The 25,472-nt window shown below is 42.9% G+C and overlaps 1 protein-coding gene across 5 annotated transcripts in view; it reads left to right on the forward strand.

Moving 5' to 3' along the window:
• Positions 1–25,472, forward strand: part of Prdm2 (PR/SET domain 2) — a 103,867-nt gene that overhangs the window by 48,511 nt on the left and 29,884 nt on the right. For 3 of the 5 annotated variants that reach the window (XM_021650239.2, XM_060379126.1, XM_060379127.1), the window contains 2 exons: positions 2,695–2,821; positions 20,300–20,410. In XM_021650239.2, the coding sequence (XP_021505914.1) occupies positions 2,695–2,821; positions 20,300–20,410 (238 nt within the window). Of the gene's footprint in view, positions 1–2,694; positions 2,822–16,959; positions 17,016–20,299; positions 20,411–25,472 lie in introns of those variants that run through there. The other 2 variants (XM_060379129.1, XM_021650240.2) reach the window with 2 other exon arrangements.

Below are 25,472 nucleotides of genomic sequence, written 5' to 3' on the forward strand. Positions count from 1 at the left end.
ATATGGCCTGATGGTATAGCAACAACACAGTTACATAACAGTGTTGTGTTGAAAGCAGCTCAGTACTGAACAAAGTAGGCTCCCCTTCAGTACATCGCCAGGCTATCAACATTTAAGTTATTTTTTATTTGATTTGCAGTACACAGATTCTGGGTTGTATTTTGTAATAAAGAATAACTTGAATGGACATGAGTGCTCTTCTCTATGAAGAGTTTGTGGTTATTCGTGCCCTCTCCATCTATTGGTTTTTGGGCTCAAACCCAGGACACTGAGCTTCATCCCATCCCTGTGCAGATATTGAACTCATCTCATAGTGAAGGACAGCTAGCCCTGTTGATGCCTGAAGAGCAGTGAAAAGGGAAACAGGTGTTCTTGTTGTTGGAGGCCTGTGGGTCTCATGGTTGCTTCTAGCCCAGGTTCTTATGCTGTTGACTGAAGACCATAAGTATACATTTGCCCTCACTCCCCTTTACTTTTAAACTTCGCTTTTATTTTATATTTTCTAGAATCCTAATCATTTCAAATAGTTTTTAATACTATTTCATAAGTGTATGCCATAGAAAGAGAAATGAACTAAAATTTACATGATCTAAAACAGTTTAATTTTGAAATGCAAACAAAACAGATGAGCTTTTCAGTATCCTTAAAGGCATTTGTGATGGCTGTTTTAGCTCATTAATAGATTGTTAAATTGGGTTATGGGTTAAGTTTAGCTGACTCTACAAAGGATGTGAGACATTAATTCAAAAACAATAAAGTGGCAGATTTTAGCTATTTTTGGAAAAAGAAAGTAAAGAGTGGCTGATTCTTTTATTTTAAACAACTTGATTTTTTTTTTTCCCAAGACAGGGTTTCTTTGTGTAGCCTTGGCTGTCCTGGATTCACTTTGTAGACCAGGCTGTCCTTGAACTCAGAGATCCACCTGCCCCTGCCTCTGCCTCTGCCTCCCAGAGTGACGGGATTACAGGTATGCATCACCACTCCACACTCAACTTGAATATTTTGAAGTAGGGGAATTCTGTAGACCATGAAGCAAAGTCATGCTTACTGTCTAAACTGGAAGCTTTGTAGAAGTAAGGGACCTTTGCTCTTTAAAACAAAAACAAGGGACGAGTACGCTGCACACACCTTTAATATGAGTGCTCGGGAGGTAGAAGCATGTGGATCTCTGAATTCAAAACCAGACTGTTGTACCTAGAGAGTTCCAGGCCAGCCGAGGCTACACAGTGAGATCCTGTCTCAAAAAAAGGCAAAGGAAGAACAAACAAAAATCCCTGGACCAAACTGTTACATAGTCACATTGCACTGGCACATCAGGGAGCCAGCCCTTAGGCGGTATTGTATTAGCTGACCTGCCTACTCAGCCAAGATTGTGTCTGTACAACTGACCTGTCTGTCGTTGCAGCCATATCCTTATAGGAAAAGAATTCTGGCTCTCATTTGGCTCCTAGGCCTGGGCAGTTACTTTGATAACCTGTCAGTGCTGAGGATTTCTTTTTGATAGATCCTACCTCTGCCTTCTGGGCATCCCAGAAGCAGTACGTTCACAGTGCATGGTCTCAGGAGGCAGGTGCTGTCCATCTGACTCATTATAAAGACTCTTCCTCCCTTTGTGACTGATTGCTGTTTGTGGGGAGAGGATTTTGTCAGGAAGCAAATGTTCTGCTACTTCTCAGTCTTTTCACCTACTACCCTTAGGTACACTGGGGAGCTTTGTCTGGATCAATCTGTGTTGATGATTGCAATATGGATTATTTTAATTAAGTAAGAACATTCCCTTTTATTTGTGTCTTCTTTTGATCATCTGAGTCAGCATGTGGGTTTAGATGGGCTTTTTCTTAAACTTTCTGAACAGCAGGGTCCCTGAGGGTGAAAGAAAAGGATTTTTCCAATTCTGTTGAGGACTCACTCTTCTACTCAAAATATTTCTTCAGGATGTTGCAGGTATAGTGGTATGATGGTGTTAGGTGTGACTGTGAAGAGTTTAATGTTTTAGGAGCATAATTCATAGGAGGTATTGTTTGGCATTTCTGTAACTAGAAATTGTGACGTACACTTTTGATGTGTTTTCACAGGTTTGTGCTGGTTAATGACTGTTATAGGTTGGGCTGTGCCTGAGCTCAGCGCTTCTGTACTTAGAAATAGCAGTTGTGTGCATGGATAAAAGTGCAGAGTGTTCCTGCTTAACTTGTGCTTGGAATCAGAAACGTATGCTGCTAACTCCTTCCCGTGCCATTTGCTTCCTAATGGTCTTTTAAATTTCTCATCCACTGGAATTTCATGGGCAAAATGGTCCCATGTTTTATTTTCTCTCTTGCGTGGGTGGTGGCATGAGGCTTAAAGCTAGCTCTAAGAATCTGGTGACGGAAGCTGAGCAGTAGTTCCAAGCAGCCGGTGCACGCAGTCCTGTGAACCTCCATGACAAGCTGCCTGGTCGTCCTGCTTGACCTGAGCGCTGTGCCTTGGCCCTACTAGCCCTGGCCGCGGAGCTGCCTCCTGCCCCGGCCTGCGCTCTAGGTTCCTCCGCCTTCCTGCGCGCGCCCTGGCCCCGCCTCCCCTCCGCGCGCGCCCGTGGCGGCGGCGCCCTCCCGACAGCTGTTTGCGGTCGGCGCGGCGCTCCTGCCCGCGGTCGGGCCGCCCCCGCCAACAACCGCGTCTCTGATTGGTCCGCTTCTTGTCTCTTCTCCCCGGTAGCCAATCGCGCCTGGCGAGGAGCTCCTGGTCTGGTACAATGGGGAAGACAACCCCGAGATAGCAGCTGCGATTGAGGAAGAGCGAGCCAGCGCCCGGAGCAAGCGGAGCTCTCCGAAGAGCCGCAGAGGTAGGAATCGCCGCCGCCGCCGGGCCTGGGCCGCACCCGCGCCGGTGTAAGAGTCGTGGGCCGGCCGTCGCCCGTGGCGTCGCGGTGACCTTTTCCGGGCTCGGCCCACCGTCCCCGCCCGGCCCGCTGCTGAATCACGGCGGTCCCTGCGCGTTCGGGCTGTTTGCGAACTTGTTTCAGAGCGCCCGCTCGGCGGGAAGTGCGCGTGCGGCCGCGGAGTGCGGGCCCGGCCCTGCTCCCGGAATCGGCCGGCGGCGCCGCGAGGGAGGGCCGCCTGCGCCTTCCGGCCCCGCTGACAGCGCAGGACGCGGCCGAGGAGGTAGACGGGAAGGGAGAGCCGCACTTGGAAGAGACAAAGATGGGGTGCACCGGGGGCCGAGGGCGTTGGGCTTTGTGGAAGTTAAGGAGGCTTGCTTTGCCTTCAGTTCTTACAGTTTTGTGATAAACGATGTTTTGAGCAGACGGTAGAACGTAGTCACACTTACAAAAAGGAGGGGATAATTTGTGGGTAGGAAAATAGTTTGGTTGACTATATCATATTTCCAGCTGGCATGCCGATACGTCGCTGGAATATTTTTACGAAAAACTTTAATGTGAATTTGAGGTCTCTCATTTGAATATAGTTTGAAAACAGGCCAAGGCACTATACTGTCGTTTATATTACAACAAGAACATTGGGTTTTTGTTTTGTTTTTTGCTCTCCCCTTAGATCTTATTAAGTTTTTGTAATCCGAACAAGCCTGTTCTTTTCCCAGACATTGCAAGTATTTTGTGGGAGTGAGGCTATAAATAAAATCATAAACATGGTTTTGGAAAACTCTCAAGCCATATTTGATGAGCTCATTGTGACTTTTGAATTCCATATTCTTTGTATTTCACAGCAAAATGAAATAGGCTCACCCAAGGGATGGCTGATGTGTCGCTTGCTGACTACATTTTCCTCTTTATTGACGGTGATTTAGTTGCTGCTTTAGGTCACTAAATACTTTGATTCTGGGTCAGATGATAAGAGTCCAGAAAATTCCAGCCCTCCCCTGAGTGTTTTAACTCTGTATGGGCCAAGGCTTAGTATTTTTCTGCTTCGTTATTTTATTTTACTTGTTTCTGTGCTTACTGTATGTTTTGTTTGTAAGCAAGAATCATGCTAGTAGCCTTCTTAGATAAGCTATGACTTGTGGAGGCTGAAAATTGGGGGACATAGGGACTTCTTTACTGTGCCTCTAAACTTAATTCTGACATTTGATCAGATCTGTAACTTGATGGCAGTCTCACTTTGCTTTGTGGTAAACTTTGGCGTGTCTATTCAGAGCCTGTTTCGTTATTCCTTACTGCTCTATTCAGTTAGTCCAATATAGAGGGAGAACCTTAAACTAATCTTTCTGTGATTATTAGTGATCTACAAACTTACACATTTCATAGCTAGATTGCTGAGTTTTATAATGTTTGCTAATTTTGTTTGTTGTTTTTGGTTTTGTTTTGTGTAGCCCTGGACTCTCTGTTCTGGACTCTTGGCCTGGAACTTAGAGAGATCCATCTGCCTCTGCCTCCCCAAGTGCTGGGTTTATAGGTTTGCACCACCACACCCTGCAAACATTTCTGTAGATCAGGCTAGCCTTGAATTCAAAGATCCGCTTGTCTCTGCCTCCTGAGTGCTGGGATTTAAGGTCCACCGCTGCCTGGCAGTAATCCATATTTCTTACTGCTCCATTATTATTTTGGTAAAGAATCTGTGTAGCAGACAGCTCACTGAGTCCTTTTTTGAGCTTTAATTAAAAGCCTTTTGTGGAGTTCATGCTTAGAACATACAGCCCACTCTGCTTTGGACAGCTTAGTTCAGAAGAGGCTTATTTGCTCTCTGTGACCTTGAGTTTGGAGAGTTTAGTAAATCAAACGTTTCCCTTTTTTCTTTCTTTCTTGTTCTCTTTTTTTGTTTTTGTTTTTTGAGACAGGGTTTCTCTGTGTAGCCTTGGCTGTCCTGGATTCACATTGTAGAACAAGCTGGCCTTGAACTCGCAGAGATCTGTCTGCCTCTGCCTCTCCGAGTGCTGGGATTGCCCAGGAAACATTTCTTAAATGCTGTAAAATCGATATGAAGGCAGAACTTTTTATATTAAGTCGGTATGATTTTAGGCATTTTAAATAATAGTATCAGAGAAAATCAGAGTAAATTGATTCAGAGGCAGTGTGGACTATTTCTGAAAGCCAGATGTTGGGGGAATGCAGCTGACTAGTACATTGACATTGGGAATAACATCATACTGTTGAAACAGGGGACTAGGTTCTTCACAGTTCTGAGCCTCAGCTCCTTTGCATGGCAACTGCTATGCCCTTGTGTTTGCATGAGGGACTTTTCAGAACTCATCAGATCATTGGTGGATCATAGGGACTGTTGGGTGTGTTGGGTAATGAAAAGCCCTGGTTCCTATGTCTGTCACAAACTGGCTCCCTTCTCTCTTTGTCTTCTTTTCTGACATTAATGTTTGTTAAGCCCTCTCCTGTGCTGGACTTTTGGGCCAGTTGTGTAGTTCCTTGGTTAACAGAAAGACAGCGGTCATTCTCCAGGTGCCTCTGACCTAGACTTGGGGGAAATGGGTGCATCTGTAAGTGGTCAGTGTTTGGCTGGCTGGCAGGTAGTTGGCCCTTAGTCAGCACTCACACAATGTATAAAGAAAGAACAGTACGTAGTGCTTTGAGAAGACAGTTCATATTGTCCCGGACCTGTGGGGCAGGTGGACAAAGGACATGCAATTTTCCCATGGTCACAGGTGCACAGACACTAGGCAATTTTCGCAGGAATATTTTGAGTTCTCAGCTTTGTGTTTCTGCTGAGTTGTTTACATGTCTGCGCAGACTTTATAAGGTTGAATGTCAGAAGTGCCTTGGATTGGATAGATTAAAGTTTTCAGGTAGAAAAGTGGGAGGTTTTAGTGTTTCTCCAGCTGTTTTAATATAAACTGTATAATGTAGCAGGAAAAAGGCCATATTTAGCTTGTTTTTTGAGATGCTGTTTCTCTGTGTAGCCTGGCTGTCCTGAACTAGCTTTGTAGACCAGGCTGGCCTCACAGCAGTCTGCCTGCCTTTGCCTCCGAGAGTGCTGGGATTATAGGCCTGGGCCTGGCTAGGATCACATTGAGAATTTTTATCTCCTTTTTGATTTCTGTCCCCTATTGATGACTGAGAAGTGAATTTAGTTTGCTAATCATAAGTAATGACTGTTGATGAATCTTTCTCTGCTTATTTAGTGGCACTGGAGATGAAACTCGGGGTGTTGGGCTAATAAGCATGTACTATGCCCCTGCACTATAATACAGTTCTGGTGAACGCTTGTTTTGAAACTTGACTGCAGTAGCGGTGTGTGTAGAGACAGTCCTACCTGATGGAGCAACAGTTGCATTACACAGATGGGCTTGGTGGAAGGAATGGGAAACATGAGACTCCTAGGTCTTTACCAGGTGTGGGCCAGTCTTGACACACTTTTCCAGCTTTAAAAGTGTGATTGTGAAGCTGCTTGAGCTGTAGGTACCTAATCTCTTGGTTACTGAGAGGAACAAGTAGGATAATTTAAGGCGGCGGGGAGGGCGTATTTCTGAAGCTAGAAGACATGTAGAAACTATATTCTTGTGTGGCTGTGGGTTCTTCAGCCAGTGGATGTATCTGACCACGCTGGTGAGAAGCTCTAGGGAATCACTGGATTCTTCCCCGTAATCCTCATTAGGCCCAGCCTCACTCCCGTTCACTCGTATTAGCAGCCTGTCTAACCCACTGACCTTCCTGTTGCAGCAAGTTAGGAGAGAAGCGTTACTTATCGCAGAAGAAGTAACAAGAAGTCCCTTGGATGGGACTGAGTTCTGGATGATGAAGAGGACTTAAGTTTATAGCCCGTAATAGGCTACACAGGATTATGTTCCTTAAAGTCAGAGGTTTGAGCCTTTATCAACTAGTTTTCTAGGTGACTTTGAACTACTACACAACATTTAAATTATGGTCAGCCTTCAGAACACATAGAATTGTTGAAATGAAAACTGGTGTAATGAAGAACACTCAAGTGTTTTGAAATTGAGCATACTTAACATTCTTCCCCAAAGGTGCTAAACAGTTTACGTCAGGTTAGGAAAGCTGAAAAGTTCCACATGCAGAGAGCTCAGTCCAGGTAGGGTGTGAACAGATTCTGTTCTTGATCTCAGTGACTTTTAGAGTGAGAGGCCATCTGCTAGAGCCTAGTAACGTCAATGTGGATGAGAAGTATCTGGGTGTTGTCAAGGCCTTCCTGCGCCTGTGTCATAAGTAACATGAAGCTCTGGGGGCTGAGGCCTCCAAGTAGGAGAAGAGCATATGATCTAGGCAAGCTTTTGCCTCAATAGAGTCCCTTGGGAGAATTTCTTGAATTGAGAAACTCAGCTCTGTATATGGCTATATTGGCTTCTTTTTTGCCAGGTACCATGTCTGGGTTGGTTGGGGATATTGAGGAGGTGGCTAAATCAGGTACCATATGCCAACCTGGTTAAGTTTCTAGTCTACATGATTGCAACCAAGTGCAAACCATACTAAGGTGTCTGTTCTTGTTGCTGTGGGTCAGCACGGGCCCTCTGAGGATTCCATAGTAATATGGGAGGGATCTTGAGGAAGAGCAGTCCAGGAGTTTTGCCCCAGGGATATGGGGTCAGAGGAAGCCGTTAGGCATGTTGAAAATATACCGAAGGAAGGCTGTGATGGTGGTGCCCAGCCTCCTGAACAGACAGACCTGCGTCCCACCAGTGCCCCCTCTAACCCTGCGTTTGTGCAGTGCTTTGTCCTAGTCCAGATGAAGAATGGGCGCTTCTCAGTCAAGAGTCAAGGATTACTCTGTTGAAGTATGTGGGGTGGGGAGATGTCCATACTTTTTTAAATGCAATGGGCAGCAGTAAGCTATTCAAAAATACATTTTATAAAAGCAGAGAACAGATGGGCTTCCGTAAAGTGATTTCTTGGTCTCTTCTAGCAGCTGGAGCCAAGTGACAGAGGCCTTGCTGTGTTGCTTGAGGATGATGGCAGTTTTTTTGTGCATAGCCTTTAAGTGGGCCCTCACCTGTTGACAGGTATGGAACAGGACTTCTGGGAGCCAGAGGCATTGTGTTCCTGCGCTATGGGCTTCAGTCTTGTTGTGTTGGGCCCAGTGGGCTGTCTTGTGTGTGTCGGGTCTTAACAGGTGTGTGTCCTGAAGTCCTGGCTGCCATCCATCTGAGAGATGCCTGTGCTGAGCACTTGCGTGTCCTGCCCACCTTTATTGCTGTGGGCTGTGTCTTTACTGCTCAGTATGGTTTCAGTTAGGCGTTCATCAGGAGGGAGAAAACTTCTGTGACTTTTTCTAATTCTACTTTGGCCATGACTGAGGTGCCCCAGATTTAGGCTAAACATTGGGAAATGTTTGTTTCTGTGCCTTTGTTTTTTAATTATATGTGACCTTGTTAATAGGAAAATTGTTTGGATTAACCAGAAATTTGTAAAATGTTCTTCACAAGAGTATTTTCTTTATGTTTGTGTGTGTGTGAGTGTCTGTGCATGTGCACATGCCAGTAGGTGGAGTAGGGGTGGAGGTCAGAACATTGTGTTGAGGAGCCAGCTCTTTCCTTCCTTGTGGGCTCTGGGAATTGAACTCTGGTTGTCAGGGTTGGGAGCAACTGCCTTTATCTGCTGAGCCATCTCACTTGCCAGCCCAGAATCCTAGTATATGAAGACCTATTTGAGACATCTGTGGATTGTATTAGGACCTGGGCCATGTGCTGTGTATTCTGTCTATAGGTAAATCATGAGGTCCAACTTGTTTAAATCAGAAAAAAAGGTTTGATTGTAATTGCATTTTCTAGAAGGTAAACTAAGGCCCTTATAATTAGTTCAAATTATTTTTTAATCTAATTATAACTTGAATGTTATGACCCCCAATTTTGTTGTTTCCTTAAATATGAACACTAGGTTCTTTGCTTAAATAACTGATTTTTAAATTGGTTTTAAAACTAGCTGTGTTTCTCTTTCCTAGGCAGTTTCTTATTCCAAATCACAGATGGTGTTTAGATACGGGAACTCCATGTTCCCAAGCGTGGAGCCTAAGAGAGTTGGGGTAGTTTTGTCTTTGAAGCTGCCTCTAAAGAAAGGTAGTGGTGCGCGCCTTTAGTCCCGGCGCTTGGGAGGCCGAGGCTGAGCTTGGCCCTTTGAAGTAAGGACAGTTCCAGTTTGAGAGAGCTCCAGGACAGCCAGGAGTACACAGAGAGACCCTGTCTCCACAAACAAACAAACAAATAAAAATAAAGCAGGGAATTGGCTGACTGGGAAGAGAGAACACTTGGGGGGTTAGTCACCAGTAGGCACTTTGTCCAGGTTAACTGGCTGGTGCTGTGTAATTTGCATTCCCTATGTGTTTTCTGTAAATTGATCCAGAGTTTGGTCTTAACCTTAATAATTTAGGGGAGCTTATAGAATAGAAGCGAGAGCCATTTGAAAATATTTGTGCTTTCTCTAAATATAAAAGACATATACTGAAAGCAGCCGGGTTTTTTGTTTTGTTTTTGAGACAGGGTTTCTCTGTGTAGCGTTGGCTTTCTTGGAACTCACTCTGTAGTCCAGGTTGGCCTTCAATTTACAGATCCACCACTGCCTCCTGAGTGCTGGGATTAAAGGCATGCACCACCACTGCCCAGCAAAAGCAACTGGTTTTTGTTTTTGTTTTGTTTTGTTTTGCTTTTTTGACCAAACCAGTTTGTTGCTTTGCAAAATTCTCTGCTGAATTAATTTATTAGGTGAGTTTTAATCAGGCCTAAGTCAGGATTTGACACTTATTTTCATATCATGCCATACGATGCATCACTTGTGCTAGTACTAAAAATGACAGCACTACTGTTGTTTTCTAGCTCTGTGCTTGGTGTTGTATGTGGCTATTACCAGCACCCCTGAAAAGAAAGAATTTTCTTACAGAGGAACCTCATGCTCCTGTGTGCGCGTTAACCAAGTGCTTGCTGTTATGGCTCTGTCTTGCCTAAGCCCAGTCTCTATTGACAGCATGTCTGAAAAGGACAGCCTCACAGTGTGAACAGTGGTGTGCTGTTGGCCTTGTTGATTAGCCTGGATGAGTTGGGCTACTCTCTGGACAATTCCAGATGTGTAGACAGTGCTTGACTTAACATCTGTGGTGTAGAAAGTAAAGTTAAAATGAGAGCTGATGGCAGTTATTTCATTTCTGAGAGGTTATGATTCAAACTAGATTCGTTCTTTTGAGTGTCCTAAATTAAACTCTTTAAAGACTACTTCCAGGCTACTTGGATCGACATGTTTGTCAGTGTGAGATTTTTGAATATTTTGTCTTATCTTGGCAGCAGTCACGAAGGCATGAGAGCAGAGTAAGACCTTGCTGTCCTCCCCACTTACTTGCCACTTACTTATCTTAGAATAAGGTTGGCAGAAAGGCCCAGGCTCTGACCGTTACTGATCGGTTCAAGGAAGAATGGTGTTTAGTCTCTTCTTTTGTAGTGCTCTTGAGGTCTTGTCACTGTTCCACTAGTAATGTGTACTTTGAAGTTTTCTTAGGCCAAAGATTAAGGATCATGAATGTGCTATAATGCATAGTCTACAAATTAAATCTAGAAACTGACTTTTAATGCAGTTCTGATTTACTTTATGGCTGCGGTAGAAGGAAATCAGGCTTGCTAGTTTCCTTCCCTGTCTTAGGATATAGGAAAGTGTTCTGGTTTTTCTGTTTGTTTTGTCAAAATGTTTGTTTGTGAAGGCTGGCTTCCTCTGTCTCACTTTGGCCTTTTGGAACAAGTGTGAGCTATTTAACAAGTAGCACCTCCAGAGGCCTGGTTTGCTGAGGCAGCTCGCTGTTCCTGTCCTCGCTGCTTGACTCATTCTGTAGAAAAAGGGACTTAGTAGGAAGAGTTGCCCCAACCTGTCCTGGGCATGATCCCCCTTCCTTTCCTTCTCTCTTTTCTCTCTCCTTTACCTTCCTTCTCTTGGACCTCTCATGTAGTTCAGACTGAATTTTAAACTTCCGATCTGCCTCCACCTCATAAGTGCTGGGATTATGGGCGTATGCTGTTAGGCCTGGCTGAACTGCAGGAGTCACTGATTTCTTAAGGGGTTCTAGAGTTCATTTCTTCATTGTGCTTATTCCATAGTAGCTTTAGTTTGTTTTTGAAGATGATCTCCCTATGTGGTCCATGCTGGCCTTCTGCCTCTGTCTCCCAATTGCTGTGATCACAGTGTGCATCACTGTCCAGTAATTAAAAAAAAAAAAAAAAAAAGACTGTGTGTGTGTGTGAATGTGTGAGTGCATAGTGTTTTGATTTTGGAGCGCTGGAGCGTGGACTCAGATCCAGGCCTAGACACGCTGAAACACTTTACCATTCCACTCAACTACTGCATTATTGCATCATGGCCTGTTCCACAGTAAATCTTTAGGTTTTTTTTTTTTTTTTTTTCCAGCTTAAACTTGGAATATGATGTGCTAAATATGAGTCTAGGAACTTTGGCTGAGAATATTGAGTTGTCCCCATGGAGTCAGGTAGCTAACACCTGAAATCATGGTAGACTTGCTCGATGCAGGACAGAGCTAGCTTAGTAATCTTTGCATTCAGTTTTCAGACATCTTAATCATTTCCTTTCAATTTCTCCAGAAGTTCTGAGGAAGTGATTTTACTTATGTTAAGAAGCAGTGCATATGTTAAGGCCCAGTAGAACATGAGTGGGAGACCGGAGAACTCTAGGGACTCTGAAGCAGTGATTGAAGCTGTTTATTACTTCCAGTTCTGGTTTTGATCTGAAAATTTCAAAAGCTCTTTTGGCTCACTATGTATCCCAGACTGTCCTTGAACCTGAAATCCTCCTCTAGTATCCATTCCCCCGAGTGCTGAGGTTGAAGGTGTATACTCCCACTCTGTCTGCAAAGTACTTCTTGATGGAAATTTTAATCATCACTTGCTGAATGGATAGTTATCTTACATGTTATATACTCAAAGTGTATCATAACATTTGTTTTGAATGTACAGGAATTCAGAGCCAAGAAATTTTAGGGCAAAATAATGACATTTGTGTGAGCATGGCATATAAAGATTCTCTGGTTTCTGAAACAAGATGGAGTCTTTGCTTACATGATACTTTGGACATTTTCAAATGTTATGTTACTAGTTCAAATGCTTATGTTACTAGTCTAATGGTGTTGGCTTCATCAAGACCAGTTTCACATTTAATGAATGAGCTCTATGTTAAGGAGAGGTTTGTCTCTGCTTTGGTTAAAAGGAAAAACAGTGAATAAATATGCTTAAGTTAATACCTCTGGCTCTTTTATTTATTCGCGCTATAGTGATAATCTTTCCGTCTGTGTTTATAATTCCACCTCCTGGGGTGCAGTCTTTTGTAGGTTTCTTGACATCACATGCCACAAAAAATGAAGATAAACTGGTTTGTTTGCTTGCATTTAGATCTAAGAACAATATTATGGGCATTGTTTGAAGTTGTAGTACAGTTGAGAGTGGACAGTAATTCAGTATCTGGGCCTTTGTTGTTTTTACTGTTTTGCTTCTCAGATTTGGTTCTTATTTTCCTGCCAGTGTGAGATACAGAATATTCCTTCCTGGGCCTGCTGGCCGTTTGTATTTTTAATCTGGGATTACCAGAGAGAGCCTCTTTCTCTGTGTGATAGAGTGACTGCTGGCCGTAAGCTTAAAGTCCAAAGTCTAGGAGAAGAATGAGAGCTTCACTCTGCACCTCCCTTTTGGGTCCTTTGCTGTGAGGATGTTAATGTTCACAGGGGCAGCAGGCATTGTGGAGACTGTCCATGAGTGGATAGGTTTGTACTGTGAGTAGCCCTGGTGGTCAGTCTCTCATGATTTCTCCAATATGGGACACTCATGGTCTGTGCAGGCTAGACTGTGCAGTTCACAATGGCATCCACACACTTCTAGATCTAGGAGGATCAGCCTGTCATTAGCTGCAGTTGGTTTACCTTTTCTTTTTTCTTTTTTTTTTTTTTTTGGTTTACCTTTTTGTAAGGACCCAAAGTTCCATATGTACTCATTAGGAATTTTTCTAGCAGCTACATGAATTATTCCTGGAACTGTCTTTTCCTTGTTAGTTGGCTACAGGAAAGTTTGATGATAAGATAGAGTCTGAATGTCATTTGCAGTTACTATTGCATCAAAACTGTACATTCAGTAATTGAAGATAAAAATAAGCTATACTGTATGCTAAGACAGTGAATTCATAGTTGCAATAGAGTGTAGACAATATTAAATCGTGTGTGGTCTACTCTGTTTCTGGTTAAGCTTTGGGGAGACGGTATCCTAGGCAGTTCTTGGGTAATTGTCAAAAGTACATGAAATTGTCCCTGTTTCAATTTCTGGGTTAAAAAAAATGACCTAGGTGTTTTTTTGCTTTTATCTTAAGCCAAGTAGAAATGCACATTTCATGGATCCACAGCCTTTATTGTTGGTTGCTTTCTTGTTGAGTACAAGTCAATTAATACTTTGCAAATGGATAACTTCTTCAAACCAAGTCTGAAGTATGTGTGTGTGTGTTTGTGTCTGTGTTAGGTGGAGGAGCTGGATTGTAGACTTCTCTATACTTCAGGTGTTAAATGTATGAAGAATGGACTGTGCGTGAGCAACAGCAGTTGGCATAACTGTGTGGAATATTAAGGCCAGATTGAAAAACCAGAAAATAAAAAATGAGGCAGCCAGATTGACTCCTTGCTTTACTAATGTTGCTTTACATGTTTTTGCCTTTTAGTTTACCTCTCAGTAAAATTGGGTAAGATGAGCAGGCTGTGGTAGCTCATGCCACCTGAGCCAGACTGGGCTACGAAGTGAGAGCCTTTGTCTCAGAATAGCAACAGCTAAAGATGAGGAGGAGCCTTTCCTTGCTGGTTGCTGTGCATCTACTGGTCTTTCCCCTAGTCATGGGGTACCAGCTTAATTCTGTGGTGACTGTTAGTCCTTGGGCTTACCAGCACACACCTAAAAGGTCAAGTTTCAACACTTTTTAACATGTACTTTAGAAACCTACATGTTTTGCTCTGGAGATATGGACTTTAAATAGATTTAATTAGGTAAGAGTTACTAGTTGTGTTGTGGCCTGATTGTGTTGTGGTCTGGAGGAGTCTCCCTGCCTCCAGAGCTGCCCTCTGCACTTGTTACCTAAACTCTCTCACCTGTGCTGATGGGGTGTGGTCAGATGACCCTGTGGCATTTGATGTGCTACACATCTGGTCACCATTGGCTTTTTGGAATGAAGGCTTGTCTTCGTTCTTTGTCCTACCTTGTGTAGTTCATACCATTCCTGACTGATGGGCCTTTTAGCCAGATTTAATGTGTTTGACATTTTGAATGAAGTTTTGATATATTTTCTCAAATCATTAGGGAGTCATGAAAGTTTAACTGTGGAAACATTTCAGATTTCTTTGTATTCTTTATGGGTGTGAAGTTAGAAAAGACATAGCTGTAGAAAAAGAGGTGTGATTGTGCCAAAGGCACTTACCAAGTTTTTACTCTCAGGTAAATTTGGAGTTATTTTAAGGGAAAAAAAAAATCTGAGAACTGTGTAGCATGTTACTTTCTTTCCTATGAAATGAAAAGCAGTCCAGCCTCTTACCAGTGTCAAGCTCATAGACTGACAGGCCCTCATCTCTGGTGCCTACTTGTTCCCGGGGCCAGAGTGTGATGCTTGAGACCAGAGTCTCAGATACTGGTCCCCATCAGTCCTGTCACCTCAGTTTCCTGATTCTCCCTTCAGTGGCTTCTGGTGGCTTACAGGTACACAGATACAGAAACAGGCTGGAATTCTTTGTGGAGAACTTAGTTTCATATGTGTTCCCCATTTTTTTCCTGTCTCCATATCATATCCACTGTAGACCATTAAATCACCTCCAGTGGAACACAGTGCTGACATTTTCCCCCCTGCCTGCCCACCACCCTCTCACATAACTCTGGCTATTCGAGGAACCAGCGTTGCCATTACCTATTTAGTCTTCTACCTTATTAACATGATCAAAAGAGAGTTTTACTTTAAAAAAAAAAAAATCTTACCCGAGCATATACTTTGTGCTTTCTCCCAGTTGAACTTTTTCATGTGGTTTTTGAAACCCAAACTTGTATCTCAGCCATGTGTCCTAAGTGCTCATCAGCCCGTAGCTATAGCTAGCTTTGCCTTACAGAAATGTGGGGGGGGGGGAAGTATAATGAGTTTTAGTGCTTTAATGACTTGCTCACACTTTGCCTGAGATATAGAAGGATTTATTATGTCTCATGTTTAAGAGTGAAATTAGAACCCAGAAATTGATTAACAGGCCTCTTGGAACACAAAGGATAAAGGGGAGAATTGGATGGGAATTGAATTCCAGATTGGGTGCTAACTTGATGTGTTGTGACATGTGATGTGTTGTGACTTGATGCAGTTCGTATAATAATGTGAAGGTTAGAACTGTATTTGAGGTTAAGGGAGCTGGAGAAGTCTTCAGAGCTCTGCTTCATGGTATTCTGGTGGCTCTCGCCTTTTACTGTATTCAACTTGCCTTCTCCCATACCCATTACCCATGGAGTGCTCATTGAGTCTCTGGGCGTCGCATCCTACCTCTCAGTGTTTGCTGAAATCTTTCTGTTCCCTACTGTGAAAGCATACTTTCAGTCCTCAGATTTCCCCCGAGGGACAGGAAGAAAGACTGTGCAGAAGGGGGAGATTATGGAGAGTAATGCTGTGAGATTAGGGAGAGAAATCCCAGGGATGGAAGATACTTTACCCGGCTGGCTAGGGAAGGGGAACACAAGACGGAAGAAACCGAAGAAACATTGAACTTGAAATTATGGTGTTAGTGATAATGTGGGGAGTAATGGGGCCAGAAGTCCAGTTGCTGGGAGGTAGGTCTGGCTAAATGGTGAGGACTAGAGGCAGTGGGCAGCCTAGTCCGCTGGTCTCTGTGGATTCTCTGCAAGGCTGTCCAGACCTTCAGTGACCTTTCATGGCAATCCCAACTGTCTTCAGTTAGAGTCACTGCGTATCCAAGGATGGTATTAAACCCCCAAACAAAGATCAGTGGGCCTGGCCTCTGTGCTGTCTTAACTTTGTTGATACTGAAGAGATGGCTAGCTCCCAGGGAGGGGGCAGCATTCAGGGAGAATTCCATGTAGTTCTAAATATAGTTCACTTAAATCACAATATGCAGGAGCTTCACTATTGTGCTGAATTTTTAATGTAGCTTAACAGACCTGGAGTTTTGCATTTTCTTTGCTGCCTAAACATTTTTAAGTGAACCACTTTTCTCTAGAATTTCCTCTTGTTTGTCTAGTTTGTTTGAATAGTAGAACATAGTCCAGATCCGGGTTAAATTATTAATGTGCTGCCTTAAGCAGTTTTGATTTTGTAACTCCCACCTTGGGCACTAGCAGTATAAGGCTTTCCATTGTCTAGGAAAGCAGTCATTACAGCTGTTGAGTGTCTTTATATGGCAGCTGTTTGACTAGAAACACCTGTTTCCTTGGTGAATCATGTTCGGAGCAGGGTACTATGCTGTTGGCTGATACTTTGTAACGTAAGGTAAAATGAAGATGGAAGAGTGTTTCCTTCCAACTTGACTACTGTCCTTATGCTGAGTGTGTAGACACTTCATGTGTCTGCTTCATTTACCAGGGTAGTAATGGGTGCCAAGAATGGCATGAGCTGACTGAGGCGTTAGGAGATGTTTGCAGAGAACACTTTGATCAGTGTTATTTTCACTAATTATGGTTTGAACGCTTATAGCTGCGAGACCTGGGTAGACACTTCCCATCTCTGATCTGTGGATGTCTATGAAATTATAGGCATGGATTGCTACTTTGAGGTCTTCTAGAAGAGTGATCCATAGATGGTGTAGGTGTCATGCCATATAACCTAGGCATGGTACAAGTCTGACAGTGAGCCTAATACACTGAGAGAGAGAGAGAGAGAGAGAGAGAGAGAGAGAGAGAGAGAGAGAGTGATGTGAGAGACTTGACTGACGCAATGGATAATGGCTCTTTGCCTTGTTTTCTTCATCTTTATGTACACATTTCTTCCTCTACACATCAGGTGTTGTCTCTCATGTTATTCTTTGTCATTTCCATTTCACTCTCCTCATGTTTCATTCCTGTATCTTTCTTGTCTAGACCAAGTGGAGCAGCCAGCTGGCAGTAGCGCCATGTAGGACCCTGCAGGACCCCTGGTAAGTGCACTTGTGTACTTGCCATCCACTCAGTGGCACCTCTTGCCTCAGAGATAGAAGAGAGAAGGAGACTTGTCTGTCTCCTTCAGACCAGTCCTGATAGGTCATTTTGTTTTCTCTTGCAGTGTAGCAGACAGAAACCAAGTGCCTGGAAAGAACTTTTCTGATTAAGGAAATGTGACAGACCCTATCTGTCCAGCAATGCTGGTGATGCAGGGCCAGGCACTCACAGAAGTTAGAGCAGGATTTCATTTGTTTCTTGCCATAGATGTGTTTGTTCCTAGCCTTCAGTTTCTCCCACAAAGTAGCACTCTTACGGGACAGAGAGGTGGGTTTCTCTCTCTCTTTTTGTAGCCCCTTCAGCTCTAATCAAAGGGCCTCAGGAGAAGTAGCTTGATAAAATGGTTCTGATTAAGGAAATTTAGATGCTAGTCTTAGCTCCATGAACAAATGATAATAGTCTTGCTAGATTCCTGTTGCCATGTAAATCCATTGTTATTCACTGTTACTTTGGCGGTATCATTTCTTCATCTTTAGAATTAGTATTGTTATTTTAGTATTTAGTATAATTTTAAATTATTATATAGACCACAGAGTCCCATGTCTGTAGTGACCCCAATTGTAGTACATTGCTCTAGTCCAGTGCTCTGACATTTGAGAGATCTGCTCACAGAGAAGAGGGTAGATTTGGCTATGTTTTTCAGTTTGAGGTTGTCGCACTGGGGATGGAGGCATTATTGTTAGATCTTGTGGGTAGAGTGCCCCTCCCCCCTGCAATATGCTATGCCACATACTCTAGTGAATCAACCGGCACAACAGAAAATTCTGTGACTGAGAGTGTCGTCTGTGCTGAGAAACTAGGCGGGTTACCTGCCCGTTAGTGACTGTGGTGTGTTTTTGTTAGTCCTTTGAAGAAGGTGCAGAGGTGCTCATCCTGATGTGGTTTGTCCTCACTATGGATTGCATTTCCTTGGCTGTGGCTTTGTAATGAATACCTGGGGAGGGAAAAACAAACTTGTTGATTAGGAGTCTGGAAAGTAACATGTCGAATGAATAGCTGTTTTAGAGGTGTTTTGTTTTAAGGCAGGGAATTCAGTGTAAGATAACATTTGCTTTTCACATACTTAAGCAGTTACATTTTAAGTACATCACGCTGATTGTTTTATTATAATGGAAGTGTATTTAATGCTGTGTTTCCATAGGCCTGGTATGCTTCATGTTTCTACTTGTGCTACTTGGGTGTGGTACAGCATTTAGCTTGTAGAAAATCTTTGAATTGCCTTGGCAAGGTATTATGGTCAACAAACGGACACATGTTTTTCTATTAAATTTTACAATGTGCCTTTATTCCTAATGTAGCTGAAGCTTGTTGCAGAGGCCATGTTTAGATTACAATTCTCTATGTAAAAACCTGTAGATAGTTATAGTAATTTGTGGCCTGCTTGAGGACCTGGGGGTGGTACTGATTATACTAAGTACTGACAGTATGTAGAAAAAGATGTGGTTTTGGTTTGGGGAAAAACATCTCTATATCTAACTTTTGAGTGGAATATCTGAAGGTTCTGCTGCTAGCCTTGTGACAGTGGAGCATTTCAACTGCACTATATCATCAGATTGTCATCTGTGTTTTTCTTTGTAGTTGGCACACATTTTGTTGGAGTTACTAATATGATTCAGACTGAGCATCACACACAGGAGGGACAAGGAGCTGTTGAAGGGGGAGGGAATCCAGATTCTGTTTAACAAAGATGATTCAGGAGCTTTTGTCAGCAGTTACCAGGTTAGAGTAAACACTGCAAGGTTGACCCAGGGGCTCTGAAGAGCTGCTGTGGAAGATGCCACTGTGTCTGCCATGGGCGTGCTGGCTAGTGTGCTTCTTCACCTGGAGAGGGGATGACCATTGCCGTGACCCTCTGCCCTCGACTCTGTTCATGTCAGGGTAGAGGGGCTTCTGCTCATATGTGTGCTTGTGTTCCAGGCCACTTTAGCTGAATGTGGGAAGGAGGGTGTGGCCATACTCTCAGGAACTTGTAACCATATATTTGAAAAACAGTACCCCTTTCTCCTTCCCATAAAAAGAAACAAACCAAGCTTGTTTTCTTACTGGCCAAAGAATTGGACACTTAAAATGATGTTTTAGGATTTTTCCTTTTAAAGATAAACAAACACTTGTTTTGTGTAGTTTCTTTTCTTATATATTAATTTTTTATCAAAATCTTTTAAATTAGTATTTTATATTATAGTTGATTTCTGTACTTTTAAACTAATGATCTTTCAGTTATGCCATTTCTTCTGTATTAATCATTTTAGCTAATCCTGTTCCTCTCGTGATTGTCTGCTATTGAGACTGTCGAGAATTTGATTTCTCTATGGTTCAGAGTGATGAGTAGTTTCTTGTCTGCCTTCTGTTAAGGTGGATATGAAGGTGGCAGAAGGCTTGTTGAGGAAAAGCAGGGAAGCCTGGGAATTTCTCAGGGTGGTGATGTTGGGGTGTGTGCGAGAATAATGCTAGAAGAGAAGGCCGGGCTTGGGAAGCAACTTGAGACTCACCTGGCTCTGAGAACTTGGGTTACCAATTTTGGGTCAGTATTAGGACTGAACTGCAGTGTACTCAGTGCTGTGATTGGGTGTTCCGCTTCGTTGTTGTAGCTTCTTAGGAGCTGTCGTATTTTAATCTAACTTTCTATAGTTTGGGGTCACTTGGACTTAAGTTAGTATTTCCTGAACTTTGTGTGCCTCTCCCCATGTTATTAATGAAATAAAGGCCATGCTGGCTGATGGGAATTATTTGTGATTACTCTGCCTTTGATGTTGGAGCTATATTTATCCCTTATAATGCAGTGTAACATCTACTTCTAAAACAGAAGTTGCAGTTGTGGGTTATCCTATCTTAACCAGTAAAAGGTTCTAAGTTACAACATACTGCTTCTCTCTGATAGGCCTTTGTCCACAGTATTTATATGATTTCAGGTTTTGTTGATTCGAGAGTGTCTTTTTTTTATCAGTATTATTGACTCTTTGAGAATACATTGTTCATTAATTTGAAAGCTACTACAGCTGTGAAACTAAGGACCAAGCACCTAAAAATTCAGGACTTATGAGTTTCTCTTTTTTTTCTCTGACAGATTTGTTGGTGTTTGTAGTTACTTACCATCCATTCCTTTCTTTAGAAATCCAAAGTGATAATTGCTACAAATACAGTTTACTTTGCTTGGGTTAATAATTGTCTCAAGGACCAGAGTGATCCTGAATGAATGAGTAAATAAATATATGTTATGTTTCAGGGAAGAAGAAATCACAAGAGAATAAAAACAAAAGCATCAGAACCCAGGCCACACAGCTGAAAGCAAGTGAACCAGACTCTCCCTTTGCCAACATGAGAGGCTCTGCAGAAGGTAAGCGTTGCCCATGCTTGCTGGCCTCCATGTGTCAGCCCTTCATTCCATTTTCTGTCTCCTGCTTAGTGTACCTGAGGTGAACTAGAGTGCTCAAACAGCAAAAAAGCTGTCTTGAGTTCACTGTAGTAAGCTTAACTTTTCATACCTCACCTTCTCCTCAGAAGGAAATTATTCTCCCCTTAAAATGAAATTAAACATGCTACATGGCTGTATTCATAAAGAAAGACATAGTAGCGCAAGCCTTTAATTCTAGCACTAGCCAGACAGAGGCAGGACAGGTCTGAGTTCAAGGCCAGCCTGGTCTTTATAGTGAGACTGACCAACCAACCAACCAACCAACCAACCAACCAACCAACAAGCGAAAACATGTATGCACACACATATATTTCTATACATTGAATGCCATACAAACAATCTGTAGTAACAGAAGCTAGACTGGCAGGCCATGAAAATGCTCGGAGTTATTAGTAATGTGACATTCTGATCCGCTCAGTGATTACTGGGACATATTAGGAAAAATTTTGTCTTGTCATGTACCTTATGATTTATATGCGTTATTGTGTGTGTGTATCTTTGATTAAACATTTACTTACAAATATCAGGTACCTTTGGTTTTTGTATAGCGGAGTGAAAAGTGTTTTTAGTTTGGGTCAGAATTTAAAAATTGTACTCTTTTTTTTATGTTTCTTTCCACAGAGTTCTGGGTTGTTTTTTGTTTTTTGTTTTTTTCCTGCTAATGCCGCTGAACATTGATATTCTAAGATCTTTCATGATGTAAGAGTTTACAGGGAAGCAGTTTGAGGGTTAATCAACTTTACTGTGCTCAGTTCAGTGGAGGCTCCATATTTGGGACTCTTGTGTGCCTCAGTTTGTTACAGGAGAACTTACACAGACAGGAGCTTGCTCAAGAGTTGTTCATTGTGACACACACAGGCAGATTTCAGAATACAGACTGTGACTCTTGCAAGAAATTGTGTGTGTGGGGGGGTGTCAATATTTTAAACACCTTTTACGGCCATTTAATTTGTCCTGTTTGTGATGATGACACACAAGAGAATCACAGGTTTTAAAGCCCTTTTGTGAATCAAGAATGAATGTTTTCATTGGGAATGATGAGTACAGGGCCCTGAGGGAGTCAGATGGAAGGTTGGTGTGACTTTAAAAACAGGAGGGATTAACTGGAAGGAAGGAGCTCCCCTCTCTCCCCAAACCTCAGATTATTCTTTATAGAGTGAAGGAAGTGAGGAAAGTTCATTTCGCAGTCTTAAACTTAACTTTTGTCTCCTGAGAGCAGCAGATTTGCTTGGACAATTGTTTGAGCAACATAAAAAATGCTCAACAATTTTTATGTTTAAAAAATTTGAGTTTGAAGCTGGGAGTGGTGGTAGACGCCTTTAATTCCAGCATTTGGGAGGCAGAGGCAGAGGCAGAGGCAGAGGCAGAGTTCAAGGACAGTTTGGTCTGGTCTGGTCTACAAAGCAAGTTCCAGGACAGCCAGGGCTGCATAGAGAGACCTTGTCTCAAAAACAAACAAACAAAGAAAAGTAGAATTTGAAAGCTTAAGAGGTCCCGTTAGTAACTGAAGAGTTACTTTTTCCTGCTCTACCATGAAACCACAAAAAAGACACTTGATGCTCAGGCCCAGTGTTTGGCACTGGGTCAGCATGAGGGTTGCTCTGTCTAGTGCAGCTGATGATGCAAGGTCTCCCAGCCCTGATGTTTGAAAGCCTAAGGAGGTGGGCACCTTTCTGGGACCTGACTTGTGCACATTAAACTCCTGTTATTTTAGACCAGTGGTTCTCAACTTGTGGGTAATGACCCTTTGGGCTTACATATCAGATACCTGCTTGTCAGATATTTATATTAGTAATAGTTCATAATAGTAACAGAATTACAGTTATGGAGTAGCAACAAAATAATTTTATGGCTGGGGGTCACTACAACATGAGGAACTGTATTAGAGTTGCAGCATTAAGAAGGTTGAGAACCACTGAAATAGTTTCAAACCAAATTGATTATCAATTGTAGGGAGAAGCATTTAAAACTAAGGAAACCACAGATTATCACAGAAAACAATTTCTAGAAAGATATTTTTGAGCCATAGAAATATATTTCTGTTGTCCTATGTTTGTCTGTCTGTCTGTCTGTCTATCTATCTATCTATCTATCTATCTATCTATCTATCTATCTATCTATCTTTATTTTTGTCCAGTGTTTTGGGTGCTTGTTGAAAATGTGCCTGAGAGCTGGTTGTGATGGCACATGCCTTTAATCCCAGTAACTCACCTGGTTTACAAAGCAAGTTCCAGGACAGCCAGGGCTCTTGTTACACAGAGAAACCATGTCTCAAAAAAACAAAAAGAAAGAAAGAAAGAAAATATATCTGAGAGCACATTTGAAATGTGTTCTTACCACCATTGACTACTCTCCTGGCACATAGAAAGTATGAAATGTTTCCAAGGGAGAGAAGGCTGATTTCTATTTAGAAATAGGAGCTTACTGCTAATGAAGTAGCAGCAGATGGTAGAAGTTGGGCCCCTATTTCTCAGAAATAGCAAGAGGTTTGAGGCCCAGGTGTTTAAGGGGAGCTTTTGTATTTGTAGAGCTTGTAGTGTTTGGCTGCTCTTTATCATCTCCTCCCTCCAGTGGTCCTTGTCTGTAGATAGCATGTTGTATCCAGACACTTGGGCCACTCTTTTTTGCCTCTGTCTCCTAGCCTGTTGTCCAATAGTACGATGCCCGCCTTGGTCTCAGCATTCTGGAATGTCTTTTTCTCAGTCTCTTAATCCATCCCATAGCTCAGTTTTTTACTCTCCTGGCATTCAGATGCAGTATTGTATGCTTTTTATCCTGATTTCTATTAACCTTTGTCACCTTTCCCTTTATCCTTGATGGCTGTCAGCCTGCAGAGCACACTTCATATTATTTGTATTGTCACAAATATGGCCATGCGTTTATTATAGGACAGTTGTTTGCTTGCTTTGTGTAGCTTCTGCCAGAGTAAAACTTGAACAGTCATTTTATCCTGCTGTAAATGGAGGACATGGTGTCAGGGAGGTAGGGATAAGGGTCCTGACAGTCTGATGTGACCTGTGCGGTCTGCTATGCGTGCTCCATGGGAGTCTGTCAGAGGACTTGGAGGAGTTGGCCAGTTCACTTGGCCTAGAGAAATTGTAGCTCTGCTGATCCCCTCACCCCCAAGTTTCTGAACTCTTAGGGTGACTAGGGTGACTGTGGGAGAAGGGACTGAATTCAGTAGCATAGCAGGTGGCCCTTCTTACTGAGCAGGTGACCATGTGGTTCACCTCACCAGCATTTGTCTTTGCCTTGCATCTGATCTGGAAGAGTGTTTTCTATCCACAAGCGCATTCTCTTCCTTTATAGAGAGCCTTGAAAGGGCTGCTACTATTTCTTCTGTTTTCTTCCTTCCATTTGAGAATTTGTCCTCACTATTCTGCTGTGGCTGTTGTCTTGGTCAATAGACCTCCCTGTTGGCAAATGGAACACACCCCAGTTTTAGTTCTTTATTTACCCAGTATCCTACAACCCTGGACTGAGTGAACCACTTCTTCCTTGGGACTTGTTTCTTGGCCTAAAGGCCATTTCTCACTCTTGGGCCTAGTTTGTGTTCTGTTGCTGTGATACAGTAATGACCAAAAGCAACCTGGGGGAAGAAATGGTTTATTTGGTTTGTGGGTTATGGCCCATTATTGAGGGAAGCTGAGGCAGGAGCGGAAGCCGTGACCAGGGAGAAACACTGCTTATTATTTCAGGGCTGAAACTCAGCAACTTTTCTTATATAGCCTGGGACCACTTGCCCAAGGATTACATTGCCCACAGTGGGCTGGACCCTCCTACAGCAACTGTCATTCAAGAAAGTACACACAGACATGCCTATAGTCAGGCAGGTACTTCCCCAGTTGAGCTTTCCTCTCCCAGATAGGTCAAGCTGACAAAGATGATTAGGCTTTCAATCTTTGGGATATAGTCCTTCCCTGTCTGTCTACTTTCCGTGTAATCTGCAGTTTATTGCTTAAAAATGTCTCTCCCCCTGAGGACTTGGCTATATAGTCAGGCACTGCAGCCTCTCTGCTGACCTCAAGATTCTTTTTTTTCTTTTTTAACTTTTGTTTTTAATTTTTTTTAAAATATGTATTGGTGTTTTGCCTGCATGTATGCCTGTGTAAGTGTGTCAGATCCCTTGGAACTGGAGTTACAGACAGTTGTAATCTGCCATGTAGGTGCTAGGAATTGAACCCAGGTCCTCTGGAACAGTAGCCAGTGCTTTTAACCATTGAGCATTCTTCCCAGCCCAACCTCTAGATTCGTATGAGATTCTACTTAATGTTATCACTGAGACACCTATATTACCATACCTGAAACTTGAGCCCGTCCTAAGTAAACTCGTGATTTCTCTCTGCCACATGCATACATAGGCACTCCTGCTTCTCCTGTACATAGTCTCTTTTGATAACAGAACTGTTGCAGTTTCCTGCAGTCCTCTTTGGCTTCTCACCACATCCAGTCAACTTCATTTCCAAAGTACCTGTACCCAGGGTCCAATTACTTCCCATCACCTTCCCCTTCCTACGACCTGCATGTCATCCCGTACGTTTCCTGGAGCAATGGGCTTTTCTTGCTCACCTCCTTTCCTTGTCCACATAGCTTTTCCATTTTCCTCCCCATAAGCAACATGTTTCTTAAAAATGGAGCCATATGATTGACTTCTCTGTTAGAACACCTACAAGCTCCCTTGAACTTGGGACAAGCTCCCTTTAACTCAGGGTAACAGCTAGCTTCTCAGGCTGTCTTACCTGTGGTCCTGGGTTACCTCCAATCTCATTTCCTGAGCTTTTTCCAACTCACTTCTACAGCCTCCCTGACTTTGAGCCTGCTTAGTGCCATCTTGACTTAGAGCTCATGTATTTGCTGTTTCCTCTGCCCAAGGCATTCTGTCTACCAGATGATTGCACGATTTATTTCCTTTATGTCTCTCTGCTCAACTGGCCTCATTAGCAAGCCCTTCTCTGGCCTATCTGTTTCTGACGGGAATGAGCGT

Source organism: Meriones unguiculatus, chromosome 3, assembly GCF_030254825.1.
Source record: "Meriones unguiculatus strain TT.TT164.6M chromosome 3, Bangor_MerUng_6.1, whole genome shotgun sequence".
Taxonomy (NCBI): domain Eukaryota; kingdom Metazoa; phylum Chordata; class Mammalia; order Rodentia; family Muridae; genus Meriones; species Meriones unguiculatus.